This window comes from Zootermopsis nevadensis, unplaced genomic scaffold (assembly GCF_977971745.1).
Source record: "Zootermopsis nevadensis isolate Lab colony 2312 unplaced genomic scaffold, Znev_1.0 Znev_ptg000045l, whole genome shotgun sequence".
Lineage (NCBI taxonomy): Eukaryota > Metazoa > Arthropoda > Insecta > Blattodea > Termopsidae > Zootermopsis > Zootermopsis nevadensis.
In genome coordinates, this window is record NW_028259177.1 from 743,642 (window position 1) to 757,168 (window position 13,527).

The 13,527-nt window shown below is 34.9% G+C and overlaps 2 protein-coding genes and 1 long non-coding RNA gene across 3 annotated transcripts in view; all 3 read left to right on the plus strand.

The window, feature by feature from the left end:
• The window catches only part of LOC147871597 (fatty acid synthase-like), a 65,944-nt gene extending 64,951 nt beyond the window's left edge, over positions 1-993 (plus strand). The window contains exon 36 of the mRNA XM_087360699.1: positions 55-993. Coding sequence (XP_087216825.1) covers positions 55-264 — 210 coding nt within the window. The 3' untranslated portion in view covers positions 265-993. The remainder of the gene's footprint in view (positions 1-54) is intronic.
• Positions 994-1,958: 965 nt separating this feature from the next.
• Positions 1,959-13,513, plus strand: LOC147871598 (fatty acid synthase-like). Its single transcript, XM_087360697.1, has 7 exons — positions 1,959-2,104; positions 2,990-3,691; positions 4,623-4,824; positions 8,762-8,882; positions 11,954-12,133; positions 13,231-13,342; positions 13,488-13,513. The coding sequence occupies exons 3-6, from the start codon at positions 4,766-4,768 to the stop codon at positions 13,264-13,266; spliced, it is 396 nt and encodes a 131-aa protein (XP_087216823.1). The 5' UTR covers positions 1,959-2,104; positions 2,990-3,691; positions 4,623-4,765; the 3' UTR covers positions 13,267-13,342; positions 13,488-13,513.
• On the plus strand, positions 8,889-10,773 carry LOC147871599 (uncharacterized). Its single transcript, XR_015538646.1, has 2 exons — positions 8,889-9,064; positions 10,397-10,773. It is a non-coding gene; the product is annotated as an uncharacterized LOC147871599 (long non-coding RNA).
• Positions 13,514-13,527: the final 14 nt, after the last annotated feature.

The following is a 13,527-nucleotide window of genomic DNA, read 5'->3' on the forward strand; positions in this document are numbered from 1 at the left end:
ATTTTTTGTTATAATATATATTTTGGTAGAAAGCGTACGTGGAATCTGTTTCAGGGATTGATGGTGGAGAATCCAGTTGTGATCTACATTGCAGCCCAGAACTATGATTGGCTGCCACAAATGCAGACTGTCATCCAAAGCAACACTAAGCATCGCATTATCCTTGTAGCTCAGGATACACCACTCAATGGCATTTTGGGTCTCATGAACTGTATCTGCAAGGAGCCAGAGACCAACTTTGTAAGGTTAGAGACTCCTACTTGAACCTTTTTACTGCCAGTGAACAAAGTACCACATGTTAACAAGTTTTCACCTGATTTCTAAGATTTGAACATTTGTGCAATATTTAATCTCTTTGACTTATAAATATTATTTTATGTTTTAAAATAAAATTTCCATCTGAGATGGTGATTTATTTAATGTATTGTTCTTATTTATAAATTCTTGGAACATATGCCAGTTTCACTATTACAATAAAGTCCACAATCAGAATTTTTGTTGAAATAAAACCTGTCTTAAATTTGCATAATTGTTCATGTTTAGATAAAATGTTATAATGTACATTTTTGTCTTGAAGATTAGCTGATTTGAGTTGGTTCACTCTTTTCTTATTCATTTTCAAATATTGCATGTTTGATTGTTTGTCATGTTAAGGGTATAGAGCTATGACTCTGTTATTGTATATCCTGTTCTTGCTGTAGCACCTAAAGTGTGGGTTTTCCATTCATAACTTTTCTGTAGATGAATGTAACTTAGTTTTGTCTGAATCAAAAAGAGAGAATTTTTAATATGTGCTGATTTTTGTCGTTCCCCAGTTGCATAAGAGCTTACTTGCTTTTCTGAGAGTGATAGCTGATTTTCTGGCATGAAATTAAAACAAGAGACTTTGTGAATTGGCACTGAAATTATGTAATGAATTTAAAGTTATAATTGGTTAGTTTAATTTTGTTTAATTCTTTAGATAGGTCAAAATAAATGTTTGTTTGGAAGTGAGTTTAGTGGTTACATACTATGTGGTCCAGCTTTTACAGCATTGTGGTTGAGAGGATGACCTGTAGATTAGCATCCTGAATCAGTAATTGTAAGGATCACAAATGGAAACAGGCACTTCATTGTTATTCATTTAAACTTATCCAGATAAAAAAATGTAATCAGTCAGACCACATGGGAGATGGAGGCTTAGTTGAAATGATAATATTAAAGTTCATCTTATTGGAATAGGATGGGAAGCTGTGAACTGTATTCTTGTGGCTCACAATAAGGACCAGTTGGCAACAAACCTTTGGGTTCCTTGAAAGGCGGGACTTACTTTACTAGCTGAGTGACCATCAGCTTGGAAGAAAGACTCTGTTTCATGGAGTTTCAAAAGGTTGAATTAAATACATGTTCCTTTTGTGTGAAGACAATGAACTTTAATGTTTATTAAACTTATTTAGTAACATTATGATGATAATAAGGAGCCTTAGAATAATTCATATTAGATTCATCAGTTCGAATGACTGCATTATTCATGTCTCAATAAAAGGATATAATTAAAATATATAAGTGAACAAGCAGAAGGTCTACGCCCTCCTGCAAATTTAGTTGTGAGAAATTATCGAGCAGGGAATGTCCGTATTAGGTGTTGAGTGCTACAAGTGCCAAAGTGAAGTCTACGAAGGGAAGTTCGTGTTCGTAAGTACGGTTAGCAGTGGGCTTAGTCAGTCGGTGTGCTAAAGAGAGTCGTGCAGTACAATCCCGTGGCGACATATGGAATAATCGTTTAAGAATGCTTCGCGCTAAGTTCATTGTGCAGTATTTTACGAAATCCTACCTGTTTTCAGAAATGATGGAAGATTTTTAGGTTATGGAAATGTTTGGTAGTTGGTTTTCTATATGTGATGTTGGTTGGCCTGATTAATTGACGCAGCCCGCGTTTCATCTTATTAGTTTCTGCAAATTTAGTTCCAAGAATTGAATAAACAGGGAAGATGTCGCTGCTGAATCCGCGTGAGGTGTTGAGTGTCTACATACCAACATGAAGTCTGACGAGTGGAAGTTCGTGTCCGAGACTACGGTTAGCAGTGGACGCTTTCACTCGGTGTCTTGTGTTATAGATAGTCGTGTAGGTATTAAAGATTTGTGTCTGGTTTTGATCTAAGCAGGGTGTTAAACGTCGCTGGGTTCAGTAACAATTCGGGTGACCGAGAGGCAATGTGTGCCAGAATGTAGGCGATCTAGTTACGAAATGTGTGTTATTTGTTTCATAGTGCTTCGTGCTAAGTTGATTGAGCTGTATTTTACGATCCTAGGTGTTGTTCCGTGTGGTTGGTTTCATAAATGATTTTAGGTTATGATTATGTTTGGTAGTTGGTTTCTTATAGGTGACGGTAGGCGTGTTTCGCCTTCATTTGTTTGTAGTTCCTGTCATTTTTAAGGGCTAAGATGTAACTAATGGCGGTCACGGAAGTACTTTCCAGCAACCCCGTTTCTGCTTATGATTTTACAATTTGTGGAGTGGTATTTCAGGCAGCATTTCGTTCGGCAGTGCAGTGGAGTGTGCTAGGTAGGACATCTACTTCAGCCCTTTTGTCGTTAGATGGCAGAGGAGTTCGTCAGGGTGGACATATAACGATCATCGAATATCGCTAGTTCAGCGGTGGCGGGATGTGTTCGCTGTTTTTTTCGACGTTGCCGTCCCTGAGTATGAGGAAAATGGCGAATTCTGCGGTCGGCGTGATCGTGGGCTGCATTACGAGTCTAGTGCAGATTCACTGTCATATATATATATATATATATATTGCCATGGCGTGGAAGTTAATTTGATTTTATTAGAATTGATGTGTGTCATCTTTGTGTGAAGGACGTAAAGTGAGAAATATTTTGGTTGCATGGAAGGTCGGTTTAGTTGGCCAGTTGATCATTAATGTGGTGTAGAGTGCCTTCGTAGTAAGAATTAATACTGGTCCCTTAATGCGGATGTTTATTTCTGTACATGGTTTTGTTTCAGGTAGGCGTGAATGCTAGCATATGGGATACTTCAGCCGTTAGGCAGTTTCGAGTCCATCACTACTACGGAGGTAGCAAGACTTTGCTCCGGGAGCTGACATGAGCATTGTGCATGATGGACACAACTCATCAGGCGATGCGGTTGGGATGACCCACAGACACGTGGTGGCAGCCTCTGTTTTTGTGACTTGTTTGTGGAAATGCAGTAGCTGTTTATTTAAGTTTGTGTAAGAGCCTATCGCAGTGGATAAGGTAGAAGTAATCAGCTAGGGTTACAGGTTGTAATGTTGGTTATGTGGCCACCACACCACAGTCGCCCACTTTAGATTCCTAGTGACCAAGTATCACGAGTTAGTAGCATGCCTCACAATGCCACAAGGAAGACCTCAGGCCCTCGTGTGATCTCCTTGCTTTCCGAGGAGGTGTACTGTTATAGATTCAGTGTGAGTGCCTTGTCTGTCTGAAAGAGGAGTTTGAGATCAGGGGATGTGCTTAGTGGCAACTTTCTTGTGAAGTGTATCTGTAGTGTGTGGAGTAATATTACCAAGAGATGGCAGACAAAGTTATCTGAATGTCAGTGTTTCAGAAGATCAGTTGTGTGCGTGATGGGGAAGCAGCTTATTTGGAGTTGGAGATGTGAAGAACCAGACAGAATGAGGCACCTGGAGTGTTTGTGACTTGGATAGGAAAGTGCAGTATTCAGGTATGTTAGAGCGTAGAGTTTATTTACATTCCATAGATCCTTCTTAGGACTCAATCAAAGGATGGAGAACAAGTCATTTTCTGCAATATACATAAACCTCAGGACTTCATTCAATATACATAAACTTCTGTATTTTCGACACAATAACAAGAACTTGTTTCACATATCAATGTACATAACCTGAGAATTTTAAATAGAAATACAAAAGTGACTTTACATATAGATTATAGATATACATAAAGCTTATGGATTTTCAGCAGAGATGAAAGCGTCTACAGAATAGTAAGAGTGAGTGAAGAGGTAACCTTTCAATGCAGGCTTGAATACCTTTATATCATAATTTAGACTTTTAATTGTTGGTGGAAGATTATTAAACAACTTGATACCTGTATAGTACACCCCTTTCTGATATTTAGTAAAGTTAGCATTTGGCACACATAGGTCATGTTTACGTCTTGTATTTAAATTATGTACATCTGTATTTCTTTTAAGATTATCCAATTTTTCCACCACAAATTATAGCAAGCAGAGTATGAATTCACTTGCAAGTGGAAGTATATTAAATTTACGAGACAATTTTCTACAATAAACCCTGCTCTTGACACCTTCCATTATTCTAATTATTTTCTTTTGCATGTAAAAAACTTTATTACTGTCTGTTGAATTCCCCCAAAAGATTAATCCATAAGACACCACAGAGTGGAAATAAGCAAAGTAAACTAGCTTTAAAGTATCTATTGTCATGGGTGGTATGACTGTTCTCATGGCAAGGCACGCAGAGCTTAATTTGGGAATAATAATATACTCAATGTGTTTCTTCCAATCTGAGGTATTGTGAACTCGTAAGCCAAGGAAACTTAAATATATAAGTGAACAAGCAGAAGGTATATTTCAGTATGAGATCTCTGAAACATTTTGTATATATTTTCAGGTGTTATTTTATTCTGGATACATCAGCACGCCCATTAAAGATCTTGTTATGAATGTATACAGTGATGGAAAGTGGGGGTCATACCGACACCTGCCACTAGACAGCTGTGCACTGTTACTGTGCCACATGCCTATGTCAGCATAATGACCCGAGGAGATTTCTCCAGCTTCAGGTGGCTGGAGGGAAATCTGGACCCTGACAGGTGCTGATCAACTCTTGTACACAGTAATGTGATTACTTTAAAGTTCCATTATAGTGATGAGGGACCAGAATAAATGTACTTAAAATTTAATGCCAAGTGAGCTTGCTTTACTTTCTTAAGAAAAAAATCACATTATTATGCTGTCTTTATATGTCCATTCCTAACACTTTTAAACTTTTGAATCAGGCAACTAATCTGACAAAATTCAATATTAATGTTATGTCAGTTGAGGCCACCCCAGTTTCCTATAATTAACAGTAACAATATGGGATAGTAGTAGCAGCTCCACTTGATATAGCATCCTGAAAGTATGTGTAGCAATAAATAGATCTTCAACAAATATACTCCCTCTCGAAAACACTACATTTTTTATTTTAGTTTCCTAATTTGAGTAAATAATTTACTGTGTAGTTGAATTCCTGTATATTATTGACACCTACTTCCCCGTTCTCTGTATTATCTTCAACGTTCTCTGGGATTGCAGAAATTTTAAATGATACTCTTGCTTAGTTTCTACATCACTCAGTCTTTTGACCCCGAATTTCTCAATCCTGTATATCTTCCCCGCCTGTTTGCTATCATTAAATAATGGTCAGTGTCACAGTCCGCTCCCCTATAAGATCGCATGTCTACGATTTTTGTTTCCTCTGATCGATCAAAACGTGATCAATTAATTTATGGGTGATCCCATCAGGGGACATCCAAGTGTGCTCATGGATATAAAGATGTGAGAATGTTGTGCTATTGACAATCAGATTTTTGGATGTGGCAAAGTTCACTAATCTCACCTCAGTGTAATTACTAAATTCATGTAAACTCTCACTCCCTATAGTTGGTTTGAACATATCCTCCTGACCAATTTTGGCATTGAAGTCTCCTAGCAGAATTTATTTTTATTTATTTATTTATTTATTTACAAGTTCCAGAAATCCAATAGTGGATATAGAACATGTCACAAACTCAAGTATAAAAGCATAAAATACATACATTAAAGAATTACATCTAGACAAGCAGCGTACTAAATTCAAGACAATATAATTAGTATTTTTATTACAATAGTTATCCAATTAAGTACTCATCCACAGTGTAAAACGAGTGAGTAATTAAGAAATGCCTTAATGCAACCTTGAACTTTTTAAAATTATTTGAGGTATTCTTAACCTCTGTGGGTAATTTATTAAATATCTTTATACCCGCATAGTGAACTCCTTTCTGATGAATAGTTAAATTGGCTTGGGGTAGATACAAATTTTGTCTCTGTCTAGTATCAATAGTATGAGAGTCAATGTTTGATGGAAAAAGAGTTTTGTTTTGTAATACAAACAATGATAAAGAAAATATATATTGTGATACCAACGGTAAGATATCTAATTCTTTGAATATATTTCTACACGATACTCTATTGCTACATCCCATCATTGTTCTAATTGCCTTTTTCTGAAGGAGAAAAATAGTGTAACTACGAGATGAATTTCCCCAGAAAATGATGCCATAGCTCATTAACGAATGAAAAAAAGCATAATAAATTGCCTTTAGTATTGAAGTAGACATATATGGTTTCATATTTCTAATTACATAGTAAGCCTTGCTCAATTTTTTAATGAGTAGATCAATATGATTCTTCCAAGTTAATGCACCATCAATCATAATTCCCAAGAATTTAGTACAGAAGATATTATTAATGAATTTATTATTATAACTTATTGTGACAGTATCTGACATTTTTCTCTTAATTTTAAAATTAATATAATGTGTCTTATTAAAGTTTAGTGGTAATCTGTTCATTCTAAACCATCTATTTATATTTTCAAATGTTGCATGAATGTGTTTATTAAAGTCGTTTGTATTAGAATGAGAAAATAAGATGCTAGTATTATCAGCAAAAATTATAGGTGTAGCAAGTTTAGTTATTATACTGGGTAAATCGTTTATGTATAAAAGAAACAACAAAGGTCCCAATATAGACCCTTGTGGAACTCCATGTCTAACTTTAAGCCAATCCGAGGCTGTATTGTTACTGTCATTAGTATGTAATACTGTTCTAATGTATCTGTTATTTAAGTAAGATTCATAGAGTGCATGATCTTTCCCATTGATACCATAAAATTTAAGTTTAAATAATAAAATGTCATGATCAACACAATCAAAAGCTTTTTCTAAATCACAGAAAATGCCTCCCACTATTTGTTTGTTATTCATGGCATTTAAAATCTCTGTAGTCAATTTATAGATCGCATTATCTGTTTTTAATCCTTTCCTAAATCCATATTGTTCAGTACTTAAAATATTGTATTTATTGAGATGATACAAAATTCTTGAGTACATTATAGTTTCAAATATTTTTGAAAAAGATGTTAAAAGTGATATAGGTCTATAATTAGACACATCATATATATCACCATTCTTATATAATGGTTTTATTAATGCATATTTTAATCTATCCGGAAATACTCCTCTCCTTAACATTTTATTGCATATATAATTTGTAGGTGAACTTATAAATGACGAGCTTATTTTTGAAATCATAGGTGGTATCTCATCATATCCATGCAATTTTTTTAATTTAAGGGACTTTATTATTTTTTTTATTTCTTTGTTCGTACAGCATTTGGAATTCATATTTGGGTATGGATTAGAAAAGGCTTGGTTCATGAAATGAATATAATTTTCATCATCATTAATATCATTTGCAGTTATGGGATTATTAATATCTTGTTTTTTTATTTTCTCTGCAATGTTAACAAAACAATTATTAAATTTTTCAGCAATAGTTTGTTGGTTATCGAACTTCTTACCATCAATTTTTAGTGTTTTTATTTCAACTCTATTTGTACTTCTACCTGCTTCTTTATTTATAATATCCCAAGTAGTTTTAATTTTATTATCAGAATTTAGAATGCATTTATCATACTCCATTCTTTTTGCCTTTTTTATAACTGTAGTCAGTATTTTAGAGTAATTTCTGTAATAAGTTCTAAGAGTAGGATCCTTATTATTCCTTAATTTATTACAGAGTTCTCGTTTATGTTTACAGGACATTAATATTCCTGGTGTAATCCAAGAATTATTTTTCTGTTTACATTTTATCTGTGTCAAAGGGAAGTTGGAATAGTAAATTTTTAAGAAAATATTTAAAAATGTATTAAAACTATTATTAATATCATTTTCATCAAAAACTAATTCCCATGTTTCCTGACTTAGTTTTAATTGAAAATCTGTTATAGTATCGTTATTTATTAACCGTTTTATATAAGTATGATATCCTTTTCCCTGTTCCTGTGCCTTATGAAGTATTAATACTTGGGCATCATGATCTGATAGACCATTTATAGAGGGGTATATCTCATATTTTCCAATACTGGTTATATCATTGAAAAAATTATCAATTATAGTGCATGAGGAGATGCCAACTCTAGTGGGGAATGTTACAATACTAGTAAGATTATATGATTGTAGGACAGCATCAAGTTGCTTCTTTCTGTTATCATCATTTAAGTAATTTACATTTATATCACCACATATAATTATATTGTATCTCTCATGATATAACTTCTGTAGAATCATATCTAATCTACTAAACTGATCAAATACACACTAATTCTCCATCTTTACAGTATTTCCATCTTAAAAGTTATCTCTTTATCAGTAGTATGTAGGAACTGCGAAATCATACAGAGTTATCTACGTTCAAATAACCATCTTTGAACCTTGTGTTTTTTACTCAGTAGATCAGTGTCTTACTTTTAAACCATCAGTTTACTTGACAGACTTTGAATTGGATTCTGTTTCATTGAAACCTGAAGGAATTCCATTGCTTAAAAACCACTTTTGTGGCACTGAGTTGATTTGTATTACTGCAGAATAATATCAGCTGATAGGTTAACAAGTCACGTGAATGTAGACAGTCAGATTTATGTTAACATGTGGAATGTTTCAGCATTCAGTTGGAACCAAATGAAGAACTGGTGCATATTTATTACTCTGCACTTAACTTTAAGGATGTGATGACAGCAACAGGAAGGCTGACTGAGAAACCTTCCAGGCATCGGGTGGATCTGGTGAGAACAGACGTGATATATGAAGTGCAGAATCTATACAGTGCTAAGAAAACTATTCTGCCTTTGACTGTGACTGCTCTTGTTATTACACCGTGCACTCTTGTTTTAAAATAATATTTTAATTTAAGTGTTGAAGAACAGAAGACCCTGAAGACTGGGGTAATACTTTCTCTGAAACATAGGTAACCATTTACAAGGTTCCACAGCATCACAACCTAAAAACCACAGTTGACGTCATCGCTACAATAAGAATCTCAAATCTCATACATACTCTGCTTCCACATTGATATAGCGTGGTATTGTGTTTGTAGTCAACTAATTAATTAAACAACTGTATTGATGCTGATCTCCTGGAAAGTAACACCATGTGGACTTGTAGGTTGAAGCCCTGAAGGTGGAGGCAGTATGTGTTTCTGAAATGTTGATGTCTGCCTACAAGTCCATAAAGAATTCATCAACAGTAATAATTTTACTGCTATGAGAACCTCAGTCTTAACTAAACAGTTAATTAATGAGCTGACCGTACTGTGAAGTGCCGTGCCCTTCACACACTGGTGTACTTTGTTTGGAGCAGTATGCACCTATTGTAATCTTTGCTTTGGTGACGTACTTACATGTGTGATTGTTCAACTTCATGAACAAGAAGTATATCAGAGAGTAAATGAAAGTTAGGTTGTCGAATTAACTAACTTCATAGCGTATAAGCTATCTTAAGAATTTGAAAACTGCTAATGTGGCCAAGAATTTACCCTGTATATAAGGAACCTTAAGGTTGGTTATTGTGTTCATAAGAACCACCCACTTTCACGTATTCTGATCCAGTTGGATAGCAACAAAAAAGGGCATGTAGGTTTAAATTTGTTAATTCTGAAGATGAATTATAGTTGATTACAAATACTAGGAAATTTCCCATCAAGAATGGCGAAAAAATCTAAAGTCATACTTAAAAACACATTTTCTTTATTCTTTTACAAATCAATGTATGAAAATTTAAATTTAATGTTTTTTTAACAAAAAAAATCACTATGTATCTTTGCTTAACTAAGATTGTAGTATGATTTAATGTAGTACAGTTTTAAACATGATTTTATATCTAAGTTGTAACAACTGTGCTACACTGTGTACATGCACATAGTAGGACGCCCTTAACAACATATCCATGGCTATAATATTATCTCATAGAGCCCAAAATCTCTTAACAGGAAATGATCACCAACCAACCAATAGTAATTATTATGTAGTTAAATAATAGTCTACTGCTCATCAGTTCTCTTGTCAGCTTTCAAAATCTACGCTGTCCTCTGTGTCTATATGCTGGTTTCTCCATTCACTATTAAAGAACGTCCTGTGCCCTTGTGAGAAATTGCACAATCAACATGAAATTCTGAGGGACACACACACGTATATATGTCTCCACGTCACATAATGTAATAGTTTGTTTTATATATGACATCAAATTTTTTTGTATTTCAGGAAAACTTGTAATTTGTTACTAAAAAATTTTTGTGTTGAAGGGCTAGAGTTCTCTGGACGTGACCAGAATGGGCAATGAGTTACAGGACACCTCTGGGCTCTCCATTTGAAATTTATGTCTCTGATTTCTGTTGTAATGTTATAGTCAGTTCTGTGCCTGCATATCTGTTTCGACTATTATTTCCAACTAAACTTCTGTATGTAATTTTTATTAGTTCCTGCATATACTACATATTTTGTCAATTCCATCTTTGTTACTTTATTCCTAACACATGGACTCGTGTCTTACAGTGTGAATATGTTCAGGTAGCTTAAATAAAGAGCTCCATATATTCCAGATCTAGACAAAAGAAAACTATCCACATTATCTTTCTGTGGTTTCATTTATAACAAATTAAAAAAGTTGTTGTTTGAATAATGATAGGTAGAACAGTTATTGTTTCATTTCTTTATTCGCAGAAATTTGTTTCTCCCGTGCCATATGTAACTGCTGTATTTTTGGTGGAAATTGCTTCTACTAGCTTCTGTATTACTATTTTGTTGTCAAAGCAACATGCTTACTTTTGAATGTCTTTCTTGTAACAGACGACAAAATAAGATACGAAGGGTTTATTTGCACCGAAATAAATCTAAACTAAATAATAGATCAAGTTATTGACATAAATTGAAGTTCTTTGGTTTCGAATACATAATATTGAATACTTTCATATATTAATATGTATAACTGGATATGGTGAAGTCAGATGGAATCCACTCAAAATTCAGTTTAATGTGTGCATCAACACACACTTTCCAATTGTTATTAACAGAATTATTATGTATTTTGTTATCTAAAAAGAATTTCCAGTCAGTGCAAATAATTGATAATTATTTAACAATGTATAAATTGTGAATTGTGTTTTTTTAATATCCATGGTTTATTATGTCTACTGTCATCTCACTAACTTATGGATCAATGGAACATATTAAAGCTGTATGATGTATGTATAACTATTTAACAAGTTTGAAAAAACAGATTTTTTTTTTTTTTTTTGTAAAGTATTCCAGCCCATGTAAGTTTAAAAGAGATTCATCATGCCCCCAGGTCTACTAGTGATCTTGAGATCAAGAAACTGTGAATCTTAACATTCACACCTTGTATTTATCTTTATGACATGGTACTTGGGCAAGGGCCAGTCCCCTAAAGAAAATGAGATTTCAGGTATAAATGGCAGTGGCTATCTTCTGGGTTGTTACGCTATGTACTCTGGTAGATTTCCACCAACGGTTCAGAAGTCATACTGCGATTAACATTCATTGCCCTGATGACAGGCAGTATGACCTCTGAAATGTTGGTGGAAATCTATCAGACTACAGGGAGCAACAACCCAAAAGACAGCAATCTTCATCTTCTGAGTTCTTTTACTGTATAGGCTCATAAAAGTTGTGATCTTTCAGAGGTGGCTGGTGCCACCACCATCAGGAAACATGCACCTCCGAAACACCAGCAGACCTCTACGAAACTACACAGTGCAACAACCCAGAACAGAGCCACCTTTATACCTAAAGAGAATTTAACATAAAAATAAAAACTTATTGCTTTGCTTTATTGTGAACAGGCTTACTATGCACTTGAGATGATCGGTCACATGAGAAAGGGTGAGTCTGTGCTGGTCCACTTAGGGAGCGGGGGTGTAGGCCAGGCAGCCATCAACATCTGTCTGCACGCAGGTTGTACAGTGTTCACTACTGTTGGCACGCAGGAGAAACGGGCATTCATGAAGAAACAGTTTCCACAGGTATTTCAACAGCCTATTTCCTATCTCATGCACACATAGGGGAGATTTTCCGCCATGATAAATTGAATTATTTTACAGATTCTGAGTGTTATGTGTGAATTTCATTAAAAATCGAAGTTTCGATGTGAAACATACTGTCACAGAACTCAAATACTGCTCCCCATCCCCGCTCAGCTTTCTGCATTGCCTGCTTGTGGCAACATCATGACCAAACAGTTGTGCATACACATAATCACCTTCTACGAAAGCCTGTCAGTGCCAAAACATTTCTAGTCACAATGCAACAAATGAGTTCCCTTTCAAATAATGAAGTATGTGCTCTGTTATGGAATTTCTCACATGACAGCGTTACTGTCTCAGCCATCTGCTGGAGGACTGAACATGTGTGCTATTTTCCTATTTATATTCTTTATTTTATTCTTTCTGATTGTGGGGCAGCTGTCAGCTTGTCCTGTTAGATTATGTTCCCATACCTCCACCAGGAACATTCATAATTTGTGTCTGGTTTCTTGGTTGTGAATTTTTGTTTTTGGCCTGGGTGGACTCTGGGGGTTCTCAGTGATGCATGACGTGGCAGCAGCTGTCATAAGTTCCAAATATCTAATCTGAATTTTTGGTGTTTAGTATGGGGGGAAATTTGGGCCTCAACATGAGAAGATTGTGGGACATTTTGGTTTTCTCTGTGTTGGGCAAAATACTGTTTTTCTTTGTACATATGAGAGATGATCAAGAATGTCTAGTACCAAAGAACTGAGTACTGGTACTGTGGCTAGAATCATAAATTATATTTTTACCATAATTAATATTCTCATTCATGCATTGAGATAGTACAGGATCCATGCCTTTGACCCAGGCACAGTACACTGTTTGAAGTATTCTGGAATGTTTTTAACTTACCACATGTGTTATAGGGATTTGCATTGGTATGATGTTGAGACTGTTCAGCAAGGAGAATCTGTTACATCACTGTTAAAGAAAGTGCAGAACTTTTTGTCTAGACCTGCAAGTTATAAATGGATGTATGTTCCTTATAGAATACATAATATTCGTTACTGTCCAGAATGTAAATTCAGAAATGGAAATTTTTCTTCCTCCAGGTTTCCCTATTTATAACACTGGTTAGAGAACAGTGACAGAAAATGAAAAGTAAAATAATACGCTTTTAAGACATGCAACCATAACAGGTATTGAAAGGACTTGGCCTTGAAGGTAAGATTCCTAGAGTGTTTTCACAATGGATGTGTAAAGTCATCTTATGCTCCCTTTTGATAATGTATTGTAATTTGAAGGTAGTTCTCTTGCTTTTAATGTATACAAATTGTCAAACACGTGTGCATATAATCTTCTTTCCCAGTTGACGGACCGCAATATTGGCAGCTCTCGAGACACCTCTT

What these genes read in the sequence shown, in the direction of transcription:
- LOC147871598 (XM_087360697.1), top strand. Translation starts at nt 4,766, where the DNA reads ATGACCCGAGGAGATTTCTCCAGCTTCAGGTGGCTGGAGGGAAATCTG. An exon ending in GGAAATCTGGACCCTGACAG is followed by an intron (nt 4,825 to 8,761) that starts GTGCTGATCAAC and finishes GGAATGTTTCAG; the next exon opens with CATTCAGTTGGAACCAAATG. An exon ending in TGAAGAAACAGTTTCCACAG is followed by an intron (nt 12,134 to 13,230) that starts GTATTTCAACAG and finishes TTCTTCCTCCAG; the next exon opens with GTTTCCCTATTTATAACACT.